The sequence below is a fragment of the Paraphaeosphaeria sporulosa genome, assembly GCF_001642045.1.
Source record: "Paraphaeosphaeria sporulosa strain AP3s5-JAC2a unplaced genomic scaffold CC84scaffold_1, whole genome shotgun sequence".
Classification (NCBI taxonomy): domain Eukaryota; kingdom Fungi; phylum Ascomycota; class Dothideomycetes; order Pleosporales; family Didymosphaeriaceae; genus Paraphaeosphaeria; species Paraphaeosphaeria sporulosa.
Genome location: NW_017253360.1, coordinates 4,132,126 through 4,144,630, shown reverse-complemented (window position 1 = coordinate 4,144,630; position 12,505 = coordinate 4,132,126). Strand labels below are relative to the sequence as shown.

At 54.3% G+C, this 12,505-nt stretch overlaps 5 protein-coding genes across 5 annotated transcripts; 3 read left to right on the top strand and 2 right to left on the bottom strand.

Moving 5' to 3' along the window:
* Positions 1-44: 44 nt before the first annotated feature.
* On the top strand, positions 45-3,763 carry CC84DRAFT_1192780 (protein kinase-like protein Scy1). The gene is made up of 4 exons (XM_018181258.1): positions 45-998; positions 1,049-1,885; positions 1,938-2,312; positions 2,368-3,763. The coding sequence occupies exons 1-4, from the start codon at positions 375-377 to the stop codon at positions 3,469-3,471; spliced, it is 2,940 nt and encodes a 979-aa protein (XP_018043052.1). The 5' UTR covers positions 45-374; the 3' UTR covers positions 3,472-3,763.
* Positions 3,764-4,817: 1,054 nt separating this feature from the next.
* On the top strand, positions 4,818-6,825 carry CC84DRAFT_1254888 (uncharacterized protein). The gene is made up of 3 exons (XM_018184494.1): positions 4,818-5,421; positions 5,470-5,596; positions 5,647-6,825. Exons 1-3 carry the CDS (start codon positions 5,030-5,032, stop codon positions 6,655-6,657), a joined length of 1,530 nt encoding a protein of 509 aa, XP_018043051.1. The 5' UTR covers positions 4,818-5,029; the 3' UTR covers positions 6,658-6,825.
* A 161-nt stretch (positions 6,826-6,986) lies between these two features.
* CC84DRAFT_1109306 (phosphatidylethanolamine N-methyltransferase) lies at positions 6,987-8,446 on the top strand. Its single transcript, XM_018175220.1, has 5 exons — positions 6,987-7,133; positions 7,199-7,238; positions 7,296-7,312; positions 7,393-7,498; positions 7,562-8,446. Exons 1-5 carry the CDS (start codon positions 7,094-7,096, stop codon positions 7,962-7,964), a joined length of 606 nt encoding a protein of 201 aa, XP_018043050.1. The 5' UTR covers positions 6,987-7,093; the 3' UTR covers positions 7,965-8,446.
* On the bottom strand, positions 8,277-10,399 carry CC84DRAFT_1159957 (beta tubulin). The gene is made up of 7 exons (XM_018177369.1): positions 10,257-10,399; positions 10,122-10,145; positions 10,048-10,073; positions 9,951-9,992; positions 9,838-9,892; positions 9,327-9,782; positions 8,277-9,280 (listed from the first exon to the last, which is right to left on the bottom strand). Exons 1-7 carry the CDS (start codon positions 10,266-10,268, stop codon positions 8,552-8,554), a joined length of 1,344 nt encoding a protein of 447 aa, XP_018043049.1. The 5' UTR covers positions 10,269-10,399; the 3' UTR covers positions 8,277-8,551.
* Positions 10,400-10,417: 18 nt separating this feature from the next.
* CC84DRAFT_155373 (alkaline phytoceramidase) lies at positions 10,418-12,338 on the bottom strand. Its single transcript, XM_018185394.1, has 6 exons — positions 12,097-12,338; positions 12,003-12,047; positions 11,735-11,876; positions 11,526-11,677; positions 11,070-11,376; positions 10,418-11,018 (listed from the first exon to the last, which is right to left on the bottom strand). The coding sequence occupies exons 1-6, from the start codon at positions 12,196-12,198 to the stop codon at positions 10,816-10,818; spliced, it is 951 nt and encodes a 316-aa protein (XP_018043048.1). The 5' UTR covers positions 12,199-12,338; the 3' UTR covers positions 10,418-10,815.
* Between the last annotated feature and the right edge of the window lie 167 nt (positions 12,339-12,505).

The window sequence follows — 12,505 nt, the reverse complement described above, 5'->3', positions numbered from 1 at the left end:
GCATCACCAGCGCTGCTTGGCCCAGTGTCCGAAATGCGGTGCTGCGAAGCGCGCAGCCACGCCGCGGCCCGCGCGACAGGTCTGGCGTTTAGGGTTCACTAGCCACCACTGTCGCGTGGGGGAGCTGCCTTGTCTGTCGCAACTCGATACTGTGTTATTGCGCGCGGTGGTCCGTTGTCGCAGACGTTGACTGATAGCTGCTGTCTCAGGTCGCCAGGCAGTGGACGATACTAAGCTCACTGCGGCTGCGCACTCTCTTGCCCCGACGGCGCCTCGCTCCTGCCCCGACGCAGCTCTCCCTTCCGCAAAGCTGGCCACAGTGCCATCCATGAGCACCACCGCCCGACCGTAGCGCCCAGCGCCCTTCTCTCGCCATGTTTTTCAACAAGTTCGCCGCCGACTTGTCCAAGTCGTTCAATTCCAACATCACCAACAATTACACCCTCAGCCAGGAGCCGACGTCCTTCTCGGGGCCATGGAAGATCTACGACGCGAAGGGCAAGAAGACCAAGAAGCCCGTGTCCGTCTTTATATTCGAGAAGAAGTCGCTGGAGCCCCCCGGGGGTGCGAGCTTGGGCGGGCGCTCGTCGGGAGGCTCAGGGCTCAAGCGCGCGCATGAGGAGGTGGTTGAACGGCTCAAGAAAGAGGCCAGCTCCCTCGCCCGGCTGCGACACCCCAGCGTACTGGAGCTGGTCGAACCCGTCGAAGACACTAGAGGCGGAGGCCTGATGTTCGCGACAGAGCCTGTCACAGCATCGCTCGCTGGTCTGCTCCTAGAAAAAGACGAGCAGGAGAAGGCAGGCGGTGTTGGCGGGCGCAGAAGTCGATATGTCATCGAAGAGGAAAACGGGCAGAAGCGGAGACGTGAGCTCGAAATCGACGAGCTGGAGATACAAAAGGGGTTGCTACAGATCGCCAAAGGACTAGAGTTCTTGCACGAGAGCGCAGGCTTGGTGCATGCCAACTTGACCCCTGACGCTGTTTTTGTAAATGCTAAAGTAGGGAATACCAAGTTTCTGTTCTTGAATCTTACTGATCTACGTGACAGTCGGATTGGAAGATATCTGGTCTATCATTCTGCACACCGCCCGAAAACTCCACTAAAGCTACCTCTGTGTCGCCCATATCGCTCTCCGAAGCCTTGAACTACGACGCGCGACTACCATCATATGTTCAATTGAACCTGGACTACACCTCACCAGATTTCGTCATGGATGGCAACGTCACCCCGGCAGCCGACATGTTCTCGCTGGGCATGTTAATCATCGCGCTATACAATTCTCCACACAAGAGCCCGATGGAGTTCCATGGCAGCACGACTTCATTCAAGCGGGCTTTTTCGACAACCTCCTCGGTACCCAACAAGTCGAACAACTTCATGTCTTCCCAGTCTATGCCGCGGGATGTCGTAAACGGGGTCCTGGACCGACTCATTACTAGACGGCCAGCTCAGCGCATCAACGCCCGAGAATTCCAACAAGCACAGTACTTTGATAACATCCTAGTATCTACCATACGATTTCTCGATTCATTACCTGCAAAAACCCCCAATGAGAAACAGCAGTTCCTTCGTGGGCTGCCCAGGATATTGAAAGAGTTTCCAAAATCAGTAATGGAAAAGAAAGTATTGCCGGCCCTGCTCGAGGAAACAAAAGATCGTGAGCTTCTAGCATTGGTTTTGCAGAATTGTTTCAAGATCATAACAATGCTTCCGTCTGGCAAACGCGCTTTCACTGAGAAGGTCATTCCAAAACTCAGAGAGACCTTTCTGGCGATCCCGAAGGGCCCTGCTCAAGAGCGTGACAGCTTGAAAGAGGCTGGCTTGATGGTCCTTCTGGAGAACATATCAGTCGCCGCAAATAATTGTGGTGGTAAGGAGTTCAAGGTGAGAATACCAGACAAACTATTGCTGTTGACGATGCTAATGTGTCCCCAAGGATGACATCCTACCCATTGTCAATTATGCTCTCGAGTCACCCACCCATTCTCTAGTAGATGCCGCGCTCCGCACACTTCCTGTAGTCCTACCGATCCTTGACTTTTCGACTATCAAAAACGAACTGTTTCCCGTCATTGCAACAATCTTCGCAAAGACGAGTAGCATGGGCATCAAGATTCGTGGTCTGGAGGCTTTCCGGACCTTGTGTGGTGGTAGCGGCGAAGATCAGGATGGATTGCAAGGCGATGGCCTGACGGGTGTTATTGAAGCTGCGAAGCCTAAGTCTAGTGTGTCAATACTCGACAAATACACCATACAGGAGAAGGTAGTCCCACTTTTGAAGGGCATCAAGACTAAGGAGCCTGCTGTCATGGTGAGTATGAAGCATGAGCGAATCTGCTATAAATATGTACTAACATCTTGTGAAGATGGCTGCGTTGGACGTTTTCAAAGCGATTGGCTCCCAGGTCGACAGCGATTTTCTTGCGGTTGACGTTCTGCCCATACTATGGCAGTTCAGTCTCGGACCCCTGCTCAACCTTGGGCAATTCCAAGCGTACATGTTGCTGATCAAGTCCTTATCTGCGAGGGTTGAGAATGAACAGACGCGGAAGCTGCAGGAGCTCGGAGCAAATAATGCACCTACTACGTCGCGGAATGAGTTCATGAGTTTTGGTAGCCTGCCTGGCACGAATGGGCTGGACACTACCAACGGGGATGGAGGCAGCGATTTCGAGGCGCTAGTCCGGGGGACTCAAGGTGCAATCACAGGTTCCGACATGCTTGGTGGCGATCCTTGGGCAAACGCACCAGCTTCAGCCTCATCTTCGGCCACATTGGCTTCACGACCTGCAGCGAATCGCTCAGGCACTGCGAGAAATGCATCGCCGGCCGCAGCCTTTGCCTGGTCAACACCTCCCGTGTCTCCTCCGCCAACAAACCTGGCCGCCCCCCAAACACAGAGAGGGATGAGGACCATCACACCAGACAATACACTGAATTCGTTGAACTCGACTTTTCCAGCCATGGCACCCGCAAATCCAGGCATTGGTTCGTCGTTCCCTCAGGCACAGCAGAAGCCGATGATCAGCATGCTGTCGCCTACCACAACGACACCGTCCTATACCACCCAGAGCTCGGGCATCGATTGGACCAAAGCGAGCGGGACTTCTTCGCTCAGTTCTAACCCGTGGAGTAACTCAGGCACGACTCCCAGCGCTTCAAGTGGTCTCTCAAATTTCTCAATGACTTCCCCACCGGCGCAACCACAGACGCAGCAGCAAAGCAACCCTTACTCAGCGTTCAGCATTGCACCTCCCCCAATCAAATCGACAAACTCACTCGGTATAGCACCTCCTCCAAGCACTGGGGGTACTTTCAACATAACTCTACCGCCAGGAATAGGTGCTCGAGCAAACAGTCAACTGAGCATGAACAGCATGGTGTCAAGAACAGGGCAGCAACAGAACCAGAATCAACAGAAACCATCTTCGACGCAAAGTTGGGGGAGCGGCGGAGACAGTCTGATATAATGGTTTGGCACGATACTTTCGGGGTAAAAGATGAGGGACCGGATGATGTGAGGTTATTGTTCGATTGCGTGGTTCAGCGGGCGTATTTGGGTCCTCAAGATAGACATTTCAGGCGCAATGGTGAGGCATGGCTGAATAAAACGGCACCAGAAAGCACATTTTAAGCGACTTGGACAGCGTACTATGTGCAGTGCGGAGAAGCTTTGGGGCGGGCAGATCCCAAGACGCGATCAAGGCTGGGCCTGGTGACGGTGCAAGACCAAGCCTCGTTCCCTTTCTTCCGCAAGACAACCGAAGGCTTTACGTGCTTGACTTCGCAAAACACCCGGCATGCTCATCATCCGAACCTGATCTCTCCGCGTATCTCATCCAAGGCCACACTGCAGCACAGCTCTTCCATCGTCCCAAGATTTGGCGTTCCCAGAGGGCCTAGCACGGCGTGCACGCCCGCGGAGGAGCGGCCGGAGCGGCACACAGGCCTTGTGACACATTTCCTCCTTCACGCGCAGCGTCCTCGGGGCCATCCAGATGCGCGGTGCGGGCAAAAGGAATGCCAGCAAAGACATATGAGTGCGAGTCTGCGGCTCCATGCTGGAAAATGCAATTCGCAAGCACATCATTCTGAGGCTGGATTGCAAATATGTCCGAGCTTGTTCGCTCTAAGCTAACGCCCAGGCTGGGCTGATGCTTTGCCGTCTGCATGTAACGTCACCGACATCAGGCGTGCCGTAGTAGCCCGCGAGAAGGCCTGCGCTAGAGAGCAGCTGTGGCGCGGGCAGATCTGTGAAGACAGAGGCGGGGCCCATGAAGCGAGTTGACGGGGAGAGAGTTCTGTGCATATGCCATCATGGGGACAGTATCAAACAGAAGGGCATAGGCATGGCTTTGGTGCATCCTTGGCGCACAGACCGCCCGTTTGCTCGTCTGGTGGTTGCCTCTCGCCTCCACTGCTCTTGCAACACAGGCCATGGGCGCCCCCGACATCCGGTCTGTGGCGCATCGTCACCGGTTGCCGTGATGCATCATCGGTGCCCCCAAGCGCAGCTCTGCAATCGCCGCCGACGGTAAGCCTGGCGCTCGCCGCACATAGCGCCCGGGGCAGCGCGCCCCTGGAGGCGTCTTTGTATCCGCTGATAGGCCGTTTGCGACATCAACCGCACGCCGACCAAGGAACCGCAAGCCGCCACTGCACACTTCCCACAAGTTACCAGCATCTGCAGCCTCCCAGCCCAGCCGTACCTTGCGCCGTTGATTGTGGAGCCCAACAGCCACTCGCGCGCCCCGTTGATCCACCAAGCTCCCAGTCCACCGCATCTGAGATTTGCTTTTCAACCCCGTAGTGACTGACAACCCTGTACCACTAACCACTAATCCCATGCGCGCCTGAGCCCGTGCAGATCCTGTGCCCTCTTCTTATTGTGAACCTGCCCGCGCAAACTTGCTGCTCTCCCACTTTCGCCGCCTCTCGACCTTCGCCCCAACCGCAATTAATGCTGCCGAACGTCTCTCGCCGTACCTCCTACCACCACATCTTTATCAAAGCCATTCGGTCGGTCAAATGGCGCTAGGCTTTGGCTCCAAACCCGAGAGGGCAGACAGCCCATCCAACGACACCAAGGCCGCTGACGAATTGTTCAACAAGGACGCTGAGAATGGCGGACTTGAGAAACAGCGCCAGGGAAGCCGCATTGAGGGCCCCGCCCGCCGTGATATCGACAGCAGCGAGGAGGAGAGCATCACCGTGGGAAAGCAGATCGAGCTTGAGGCCGGAAATGCCATCCAGTACCGCACCTGCAGCTGGCAGAAGACGGCCGCTCTGCTCTTCTCCGAGTACATCTGCCTGGCCATTATGTCCTTCCCGTGGTCCTACTCCATCCTGGGATTGGTACCTGGCTTGATCTTGACGTGCGTCATTGCAGCATTGGTACTGTACACATCTTTGATCTGCTGGTAAGCTGTCCAATTTCGTTGAGCTTGAAATTATGCTGACTATTGTAGGGAGTTCTGCATGCGCCACCCAGAGATTCGCGATGTTTGCGATCTAGGCCAGATGATCTTCTACAACCACCGCTGGGCATTCTGGTTTACGGCCGTTATGTTCATTTTGAATAACACCTTCATTCAGGTAAGAAAACCTATTTCTGAGTCTATCACATAGTAGCTGACATCCGACAGGGTCTCCACTGCCTCGTGGGCGCCAAATATTTGAACACCATGACCGGGCACGGAATATGCACAATCGGTTTTTCTGCCATTGTAGCTGTCGTCTCCTTCGTCTGCTCCCTCCCACGCACCTTCGGTACGCTCTCCAAGGGCGCGACCGCCTCAGCCTTGTTCACTTTCATCTCGGTCCTGCTCGCGACGATTTTTTCTGGAATCATGGACCATCCGAAGGGCTGGCCAGCCGAGACTGGGCCCATTGATCCGATTGTCCTCGCAGTCCCTGCTGCAGGCACTACATTCGTCGCGGGAATGAGCGCCTTCATGAACATCAGCTACACCTTCATCGGCCAGATTACGCTCCCCAGTTTCATTGCCGAGATGAAGGAGCCCAAGGACTTCCCCAAGGCCCTCTGGGCCGTCACCATCGCCGAGGTCATCGTCTTTGGTCTCGTCGGCAGCATCGTGTACGCCTATACTGGTACCCAGTACATGACCGCACCCGCCTTTGGTTCCATCGGAAATGAAGTCATGCTGAAGATCTCGTTCTCCTTCATGATCCCGACCATCATTTTCCTAGGCGTTTTGTACGCCTCCGTGTCCGCACGCTTCATCTTCTTCCGCTTCTTCGGCGGTACCTACCACATGGGTAGCCACACCGTAGTCGGCTGGGCCGCCTGGGCCGCCATCCTCGCTGTGCTCTGGTTACTGGCTTTTATTGTCGCGGAGGTTATTCCCTTCTTCTCGGACCTGCTGTCTTTGATGAGCTCGCTTTTCGATGCTTTCTTTGGCTTCATCTACTGGGGCGTTGCATACTTCCGTATGCGCGAGGCCGACTACGGACGCAATTACTTCAAGAACCGCGGTATCCGCGGCTGGGCTGGCTTCCTCTTTAATGTGGGCCTGTGCTGCGTGGGTCTATTATTTTTGACTGGGGGAACGTACGCAACGGTGCAGAGCATTATCGACGGGTACAAGGCGGATAACTTTGGCGGAGCATTTACATGCCAGGACAACGGCTTGTAGAGGAAGAAAAGAATCGCGGGTGGTCTTGGGTATACTAATTTTTTGGGATTATTTTGTGAATTTGCGTGTTTGGGCGTAATCGGTAATAAGGGATCAAGACGAGCTCCTCGCAGGAATGCAGCCTGCGGCGGCCGAGTCGGTAAACATGTACGGTTTATTGCTATGACTGAATGCAACCTTGTGCCAAACTAGGCACTTGATCGTTATCGAGAATTATTCAAGAGCACCTATCCCAGATATTGAGCTTCAAAACAGGAGCTGTCATGTGAAGCAATGACGTCTCGCCTAACAACCCCAACCACCCGACTGCCGAAAACACCAAGCTTCACCCCACGTTGCAGCACCAACTTCTCCGCAGAGCTTGCCCTCGCGCTCCATACACCTTTGAATCCCTCCTCCACTTGCAAAGCGCGTTGTATAGCAAATCACCACCATCATGAGCGACTACATCGACTTCAGCCAGCCCAGCCTGTGGAGTACGTCCCCTAAATTCTCCACGAAGGGCATTGTGCGCGCAGGCAGCATGGCTAATGAAGCGCAGTTTCGGCAGCGACTATCCTGTTCAATCCCACATTCTGGAAGTAAGTCCATCCCGCCCCCCACCAAGCCTGGAGGCGCCGAGCTAATCTACCGTGCAGCATCGCAGCACAATCGGGTACGCAACCTCACACTTTTCTATCTCAAACCCGCTCGCTACACCCGAACATGAGGCTGACAGATCCATGCCCGGAACAGAATACTACAACAAGACCATCACCAAGCTCTTCGGCAATAACCCCCGCTATGGCTGCTACGCTCTCGCCGTGACCATCTTCTCCCTTGGCATCCTGCGCGACTTCCTGTCCGTCTCTCTCCTCCCCCTCCTCACACCCGTCCCAACCCACACTGATACAAAATGGCACAGCTACGACACCGCTCTCTCCCACCAACCAACTCACCCCGCCCTCCTCACACCCCTCATCCACCTCTCCGCAATCCCCCTCTTCGCCACGGGAACAACCCTCGTCCTAACCTCCATGTACGCCCTCGGCGTAACCGGCACCTACCTCGGCGACTATTTCGGCATCCTCATGGACGCCCCCGTGACCTCGTTCCCCTTCAATGTCTCCGACGCGCCCATGTACCACGGGTCGACGCTCAGCTTTCTCGCGACCGCGATCTGGAAAGGCAAGCCTGCGGGCATCTTCTTGACCTTTGTGGTGGCCGTGTGTTACAGTGTTGCCAGGAGGTGGGAGGACCCGTTCACCGAGATGATTTACACGAAGAGGGATGAGGAGAGGAAGAAGGCGGGGAACAAGGCGTTGTAAAGGGTTCGCAGAGTCAGCCTGTACATAGGCAAGGAGGACTGGAGCAGCTACGGTGAGGCTAGTTTCTATTGCCTCACCATACCATCGACGATGCAGAGACATACGGCGAAAGACATGCTACACAAGGACACGGTCCACGGTCGAGGCACGCAGGATGAGGGCTTCGTTGGCGGTTGCGGGCATTCAACTGCTTCCGCAAGGCAGCTCTCAGGCGACGGGAGAGATTCACTACTTAGGTAGATGAGATGCTCATTATAAATTGGTTTGACGTGAACATGACAGCCCAAAGCAACAACGCCCAAGCAACACCTTTTTCTATATGCATATTTCACTGGATTCGCTCCAGGACACGACAATGGACTTGTTTGAAGAAATTTATTGGATTAGGCAATCATTTGCATTAACAAGAGGTTTTCGCTCTACGCTCTAAGTTCGCTCAGACATTTCCACAGCTGGCCATGACTGGAACAACAACACAGATGTCGCTCCCTGTCTCTCCAACTGTTTCGGTTCAGTCAAGAGACTCAGCCCTCGTACCTTCAGTAAAATCAGCACACTGTTAGTTTGACACATGTTTGGTGACCACCTTACTCCTCGCCCTCAACGGGGGCCTCCTCGTCATACTCCTCCTCTCCCTCAGAGATGGAGGCCTCCTGGTACTGCTGGTACTCGGAGACCAAGTCATTCATGTTAGACTCGGCCTCAGTGAACTCCATCTCGTCCATACCCTCGCCAGTGTACCAATGCAAGAAAGCCTTGCGCCTGAACATAGCAGTGAACTGGTCACCGATACGCTTGAAGAGCTCCTGGATGGAGGTCGAGTTGCCGACAAAGGTCGAGGACATCTTGAGGCCGCGCGGGGGGATGGAGCAGAGAGCGGTCTGGACGTTGTTGGGGATCCACTCGACGAAGTACGACGAGTTCTTGTTCTGGACGTTGCGCATCTGGTCCTCGACCTCCTTCATGGAGACCTTACCACGGAAGATGGTAGAGCAGGTCAGGTAACGACCGTTGCGGAAGTCAGATGCGGCCATCATGTTCTTGGGGTCGAACATCTGCTGGGTGAGCTCGGGAACGGTGACGGCGCGGAAAGAGTAGGCGCCACGGCTGGTGAGAGGAGCGAACCCGACCATGAAGAAGTGGAGACGGGGGAAAGGAACCATGTTGACCGCCAACTTTCGCAGATCAGAGTTGAGCTGACCAGGGAAACGGAGAGAGGTGGAGACACCCGACATGACGGCGGAGACGAGGTGGTTCAGGTCGCCGTACGAGGGGTTGTTCAGCTTGAGGGTCCTCATGCAGATATCGTAGAGAGCCTAAAAGTGTCAGCGAAGCCCTGTGTCTCCTTCCAGCCATACATACTTCGTTATCAATGCAGAAGGTCTCATCAGAGTTCTCAACGAGCTGATGGATGGAGAGGGTGGCGTTGTAGGGCTCAACAACGGTGTCGGAAACCTTAGGGGAAGGCACGACGGAGAACGTGGCCATCATACGGTCGGGGAACTCCTCGCGGATCTTGGAGATCAGGAGAGTACCCATGCCGGCACCAGTTCCACCACCGAGGGAGTGGGTGATCTGGAAACCCTGAAGGCAGTCGCAGCCCTCAGCCTCACGGCGGACAACATCGAGTACCTGGTCGACAAGCTCGGCACCCTCAGTGTAGTGACCCTTTGCCCAGTTGTTACCAGCACCAGACTGGCCGAAGACGAAGTTGTCGGGACGGAAAAGCTGGCCGAAAGGCCCAGCGCGGACGGCGTCCATCGTACCGGGCTCCAAATCGACGAGGACGGCACGGGGAACGAACTTATTGCCGGTGGCCTACGGAATGTCAGACTCGTGTTCTTTCGGACGGGCGTTCATCGGCGCTGCGTACCTCGTTGAAGTAGACGTTCATGCGCTCGAGCTGGAGATCAGAGGTACCATTGTAGCTGGTCAAAGTCAGACATTTCTGCATATAGCGTGTATTCTGAAATGAGTGCTACTTACACACCGGAGCCGTCGAGACCGTGCTCGCCGGAAATCTGCTGCCTGTAGGTCGGTCAGTTGCTGTCGCATCGGCAGAGCTTTCTCGTGATCGACGCACCAGAAGGCGGCACCGATTTGGTTACCCTACACTCGTTAGCAACGTCTCAATGACTTGGGATAAGGTGGACTTACACATTGGCCGGTCTGGAGGTGGACCTGTTGCGCAGAATCATGTTAGCGGCTAGTCGTCTTGTTGTGTTGTCCCTGAGGCGGAAACGCGGGGCAGGGCGCGCATCAACAAATTTGTCAGGGGCGAACAATACGTACAATCTCACGCATGATGACTGATTTGTCGAGAACGGGTGGCGACGAGAGGTGAGAATGGGATGAGCTGGGTGAGAACTGTCTTTGCAGTTGTCGAGAGTGGATCGAGGACAGGAGGCAGAGCGGTGAGGTGTTGTGGGTTATTTACCGCGCCGGAGGCAAGCACACTGCACAGACCGTCGCGCTAGGCTAGTCTTGTTTACGCGCTTGCCTGCGTAAACGAACTCGGCAGGCACCAGCTTTTGTGCTTCCATCATTCGCGAATGCTGTGCAAAGTCTCGTTCGAGGCCAAGGGGACCCCGAGTCTATCTGTATTGTCTCTGCAACATGCCACGCGCCGGTTGCGCGCCACAACGATGTGCCCGGCCTGAATATGCAGATCACATCGCGTAGGCGTACTAAGTAGCGCATGCATCGCGCATAGCGGCATAACGCTCAACTGTGCGAACGCCACGCCAGACAGCCCTTTGTCTGTTCGAATCCATCGATCACACCTGCACTGCACCGCTCCAGAGTACATCTTCTCGATTTCTGTCCGCACCGTGCCTCCAACCGCAGTATCCTACATCTCTTTCTTTGTCACACCGTTGGTGAGGTAGCTAGCGTGTCTGTCGGCCGCGTTCTGCGTTTTCACCACCATCGGCATGGTAGTTAGCCGAGGCCAATGCAACTTGAACTCGTCTTGTCTTCCATTCAGACAGTGTCGAAGCCAGATACCCCAGACGATGTAGCAATAGCCGCCGAGGCCAGTCATAAGATGCCACCCTGGTGCAATGTCAGTGTAATCCTCAAGCTTGCGCAGGGGTGAATACTTGCAGCCGTGAAGCTCCAGGAAGAATCCCCAAGGCATTCCAATCTCACGCCGCCAGCGCCTCAGAGTCGAACAGTGAGCAATGTCCAGATACCAGAAGAAGAATCCACCCAGGAAGATGCTTAGGCCCCATGCAATCATGACCCACATCTCGCTCAGAATCTGTACGTTTCGTTGTTCCTCTCGCTTTCCTGTGGGTTTGGTTCGGAATTTTGGTCGAAGCAGTGTCTCCATCACATATACAGCCCGAAAGAAAACCACGGCTGTGAGAATGGCGTAGACAGTCTGATGGAAGACGGGGTCTTGTAGAAACTAGCAAGAAGGTGTCAGCGTGTACACTTTGGCCTTCTTTAGCACAGTGCTGAGTTATGAGATCTCATGCAGACTCGATGTGTGTCCCAGGATAGTCATATAGTCCATAATGAGATGACAGTATCCTGCGGAGCGTCTGAGTCACCTACATGGTAATAAAGAGTAATGAAGAGAGATAAGCCGACCAACGACGAAGCGAGAACTGATCTATAGGTGCTTGTCTTGCCGAACGAGAAAGTCACATAGCACATAAGACATGTTGTGTATATCATCGAGAGCTCGTCAACAAGCTGCATGGGGTCTGAGATGGTAAAGTCAGGTTCGTCCGCGCTTAGTGTCGAATGATGGTTATACATACATTTCAACGTAGAATGAAACAGGAAAGAGCCGGTTCCCACCAGCAGGTATCCAATGTACGACACCAGAAACGTAGTGTCATGTCCGTTAGTCAGGCAGTTGTGGATGCCTTTGGCGGACAGGTACATGAACCAGATGTTCGTCTACTAATGTATCAGCAAATTGTGCTCATCGTGCTGCTAAGCATAGCGAGAGCACTTGTCATGGTGAAGGTATGTGTTCCGACGCATGCTTTCAAGCTCGTGATGGGATCTTGGAGTGTGCTTCACCAAAGTATTGATTATTTCTGCAGAGTAGATCGTTGCATAATAGTCCTGAGTTCAAGTTAGCAGCCACCCGCACATATCAGACTTCGACGCATACTTCTTCACACCAGTTAAGTGTGGAGGTGACCGGCGACCACCTTCCTGCTTGCGCTGGTGGATACTTCAGAGACGGGAGACGTTTAAGAATGTCCAAGACCATCTTTGCTTCCAGCACTTATGGGCAAGTGGTAGATGATGTAGGGTGGTAAATTATTCCGAGCAGGCCCAACCGTGTGCGATACCGGGAAGCCCGGAATGGGTATTTTATTAGATGTCTGGGGGACAAGCGAACTTAGACACGTTGTAACATATCGTAAGGGCGCACAGAAAAGGGTCTTGGAAGCACGAGGTGAATTTTCAAAGACTAGTACTGAACCCTTAATGCCTTATAGCTCCCTTCAATGTTGAGCAGTCAGCCAAACCCCCAATCCTCCAAACGTCATGGTCGCGCTCGGGCGCACCTGCCC

Coding starts and splice junctions, on each gene's coding strand:
- CC84DRAFT_1109306 (XM_018175220.1), top strand. CDS start 7,094: ATGAGCGACTACATCGACTTCAGCCAGCCCAGCCTGTGGA. Junction 7,134..7,198: donor CAGCCAGCCCAGCCTGTGGA/GTACGTCCCCTA, acceptor AATGAAGCGCAG/TTTCGGCAGCGACTATCCTG. Junction 7,499..7,561: donor GGCATCCTGCGCGACTTCCT/GTCCGTCTCTCT, acceptor AAAATGGCACAG/CTACGACACCGCTCTCTCCC.
- CC84DRAFT_1254888 (XM_018184494.1), top strand. CDS start 5,030: ATGGCGCTAGGCTTTGGCTCCAAACCCGAGAGGGCAGACAGCCCATCC. Junction 5,422..5,469: donor TACACATCTTTGATCTGCTG/GTAAGCTGTCCA, acceptor TGACTATTGTAG/GGAGTTCTGCATGCGCCACC. Junction 5,597..5,646: donor TGAATAACACCTTCATTCAG/GTAAGAAAACCT, acceptor GACATCCGACAG/GGTCTCCACTGCCTCGTGGG.
- CC84DRAFT_155373 (XM_018185394.1), bottom strand. CDS start 12,198: ATGGTCTTGGACATTCTTAAACGTCTCCCGTCTCTGAAGTATCCACCA. Junction 11,877..12,002: donor CAGAAATAATCAATACTTTG/GTGAAGCACACT, acceptor ATACATTAGTAG/ACGAACATCTGGTTCATGTA. Junction 11,019..11,069: donor CTTCCTGGAGCTTCACGGCT/GCAAGTATTCAC, acceptor ACATTGCACCAG/GGTGGCATCTTATGACTGGC.
- CC84DRAFT_1192780 (XM_018181258.1), top strand. CDS start 375: ATGTTTTTCAACAAGTTCGCCGCCGACTTGTCCAAGTCGTTCAATTCC. Junction 999..1,048: donor CTGTTTTTGTAAATGCTAAA/GTAGGGAATACC, acceptor TCTACGTGACAG/TCGGATTGGAAGATATCTGG. Junction 2,313..2,367: donor CTAAGGAGCCTGCTGTCATG/GTGAGTATGAAG, acceptor CATCTTGTGAAG/ATGGCTGCGTTGGACGTTTT.
- CC84DRAFT_1159957 (XM_018177369.1), bottom strand. Junction 10,074..10,121: donor ACCTCCAGACCGGCCAATGT/GTAAGTCCACCT, acceptor TAACGAGTGTAG/GGTAACCAAATCGGTGCCGC. Junction 9,783..9,837: donor TGAACGTCTACTTCAACGAG/GTACGCAGCGCC, acceptor GACATTCCGTAG/GCCACCGGCAATAAGTTCGT.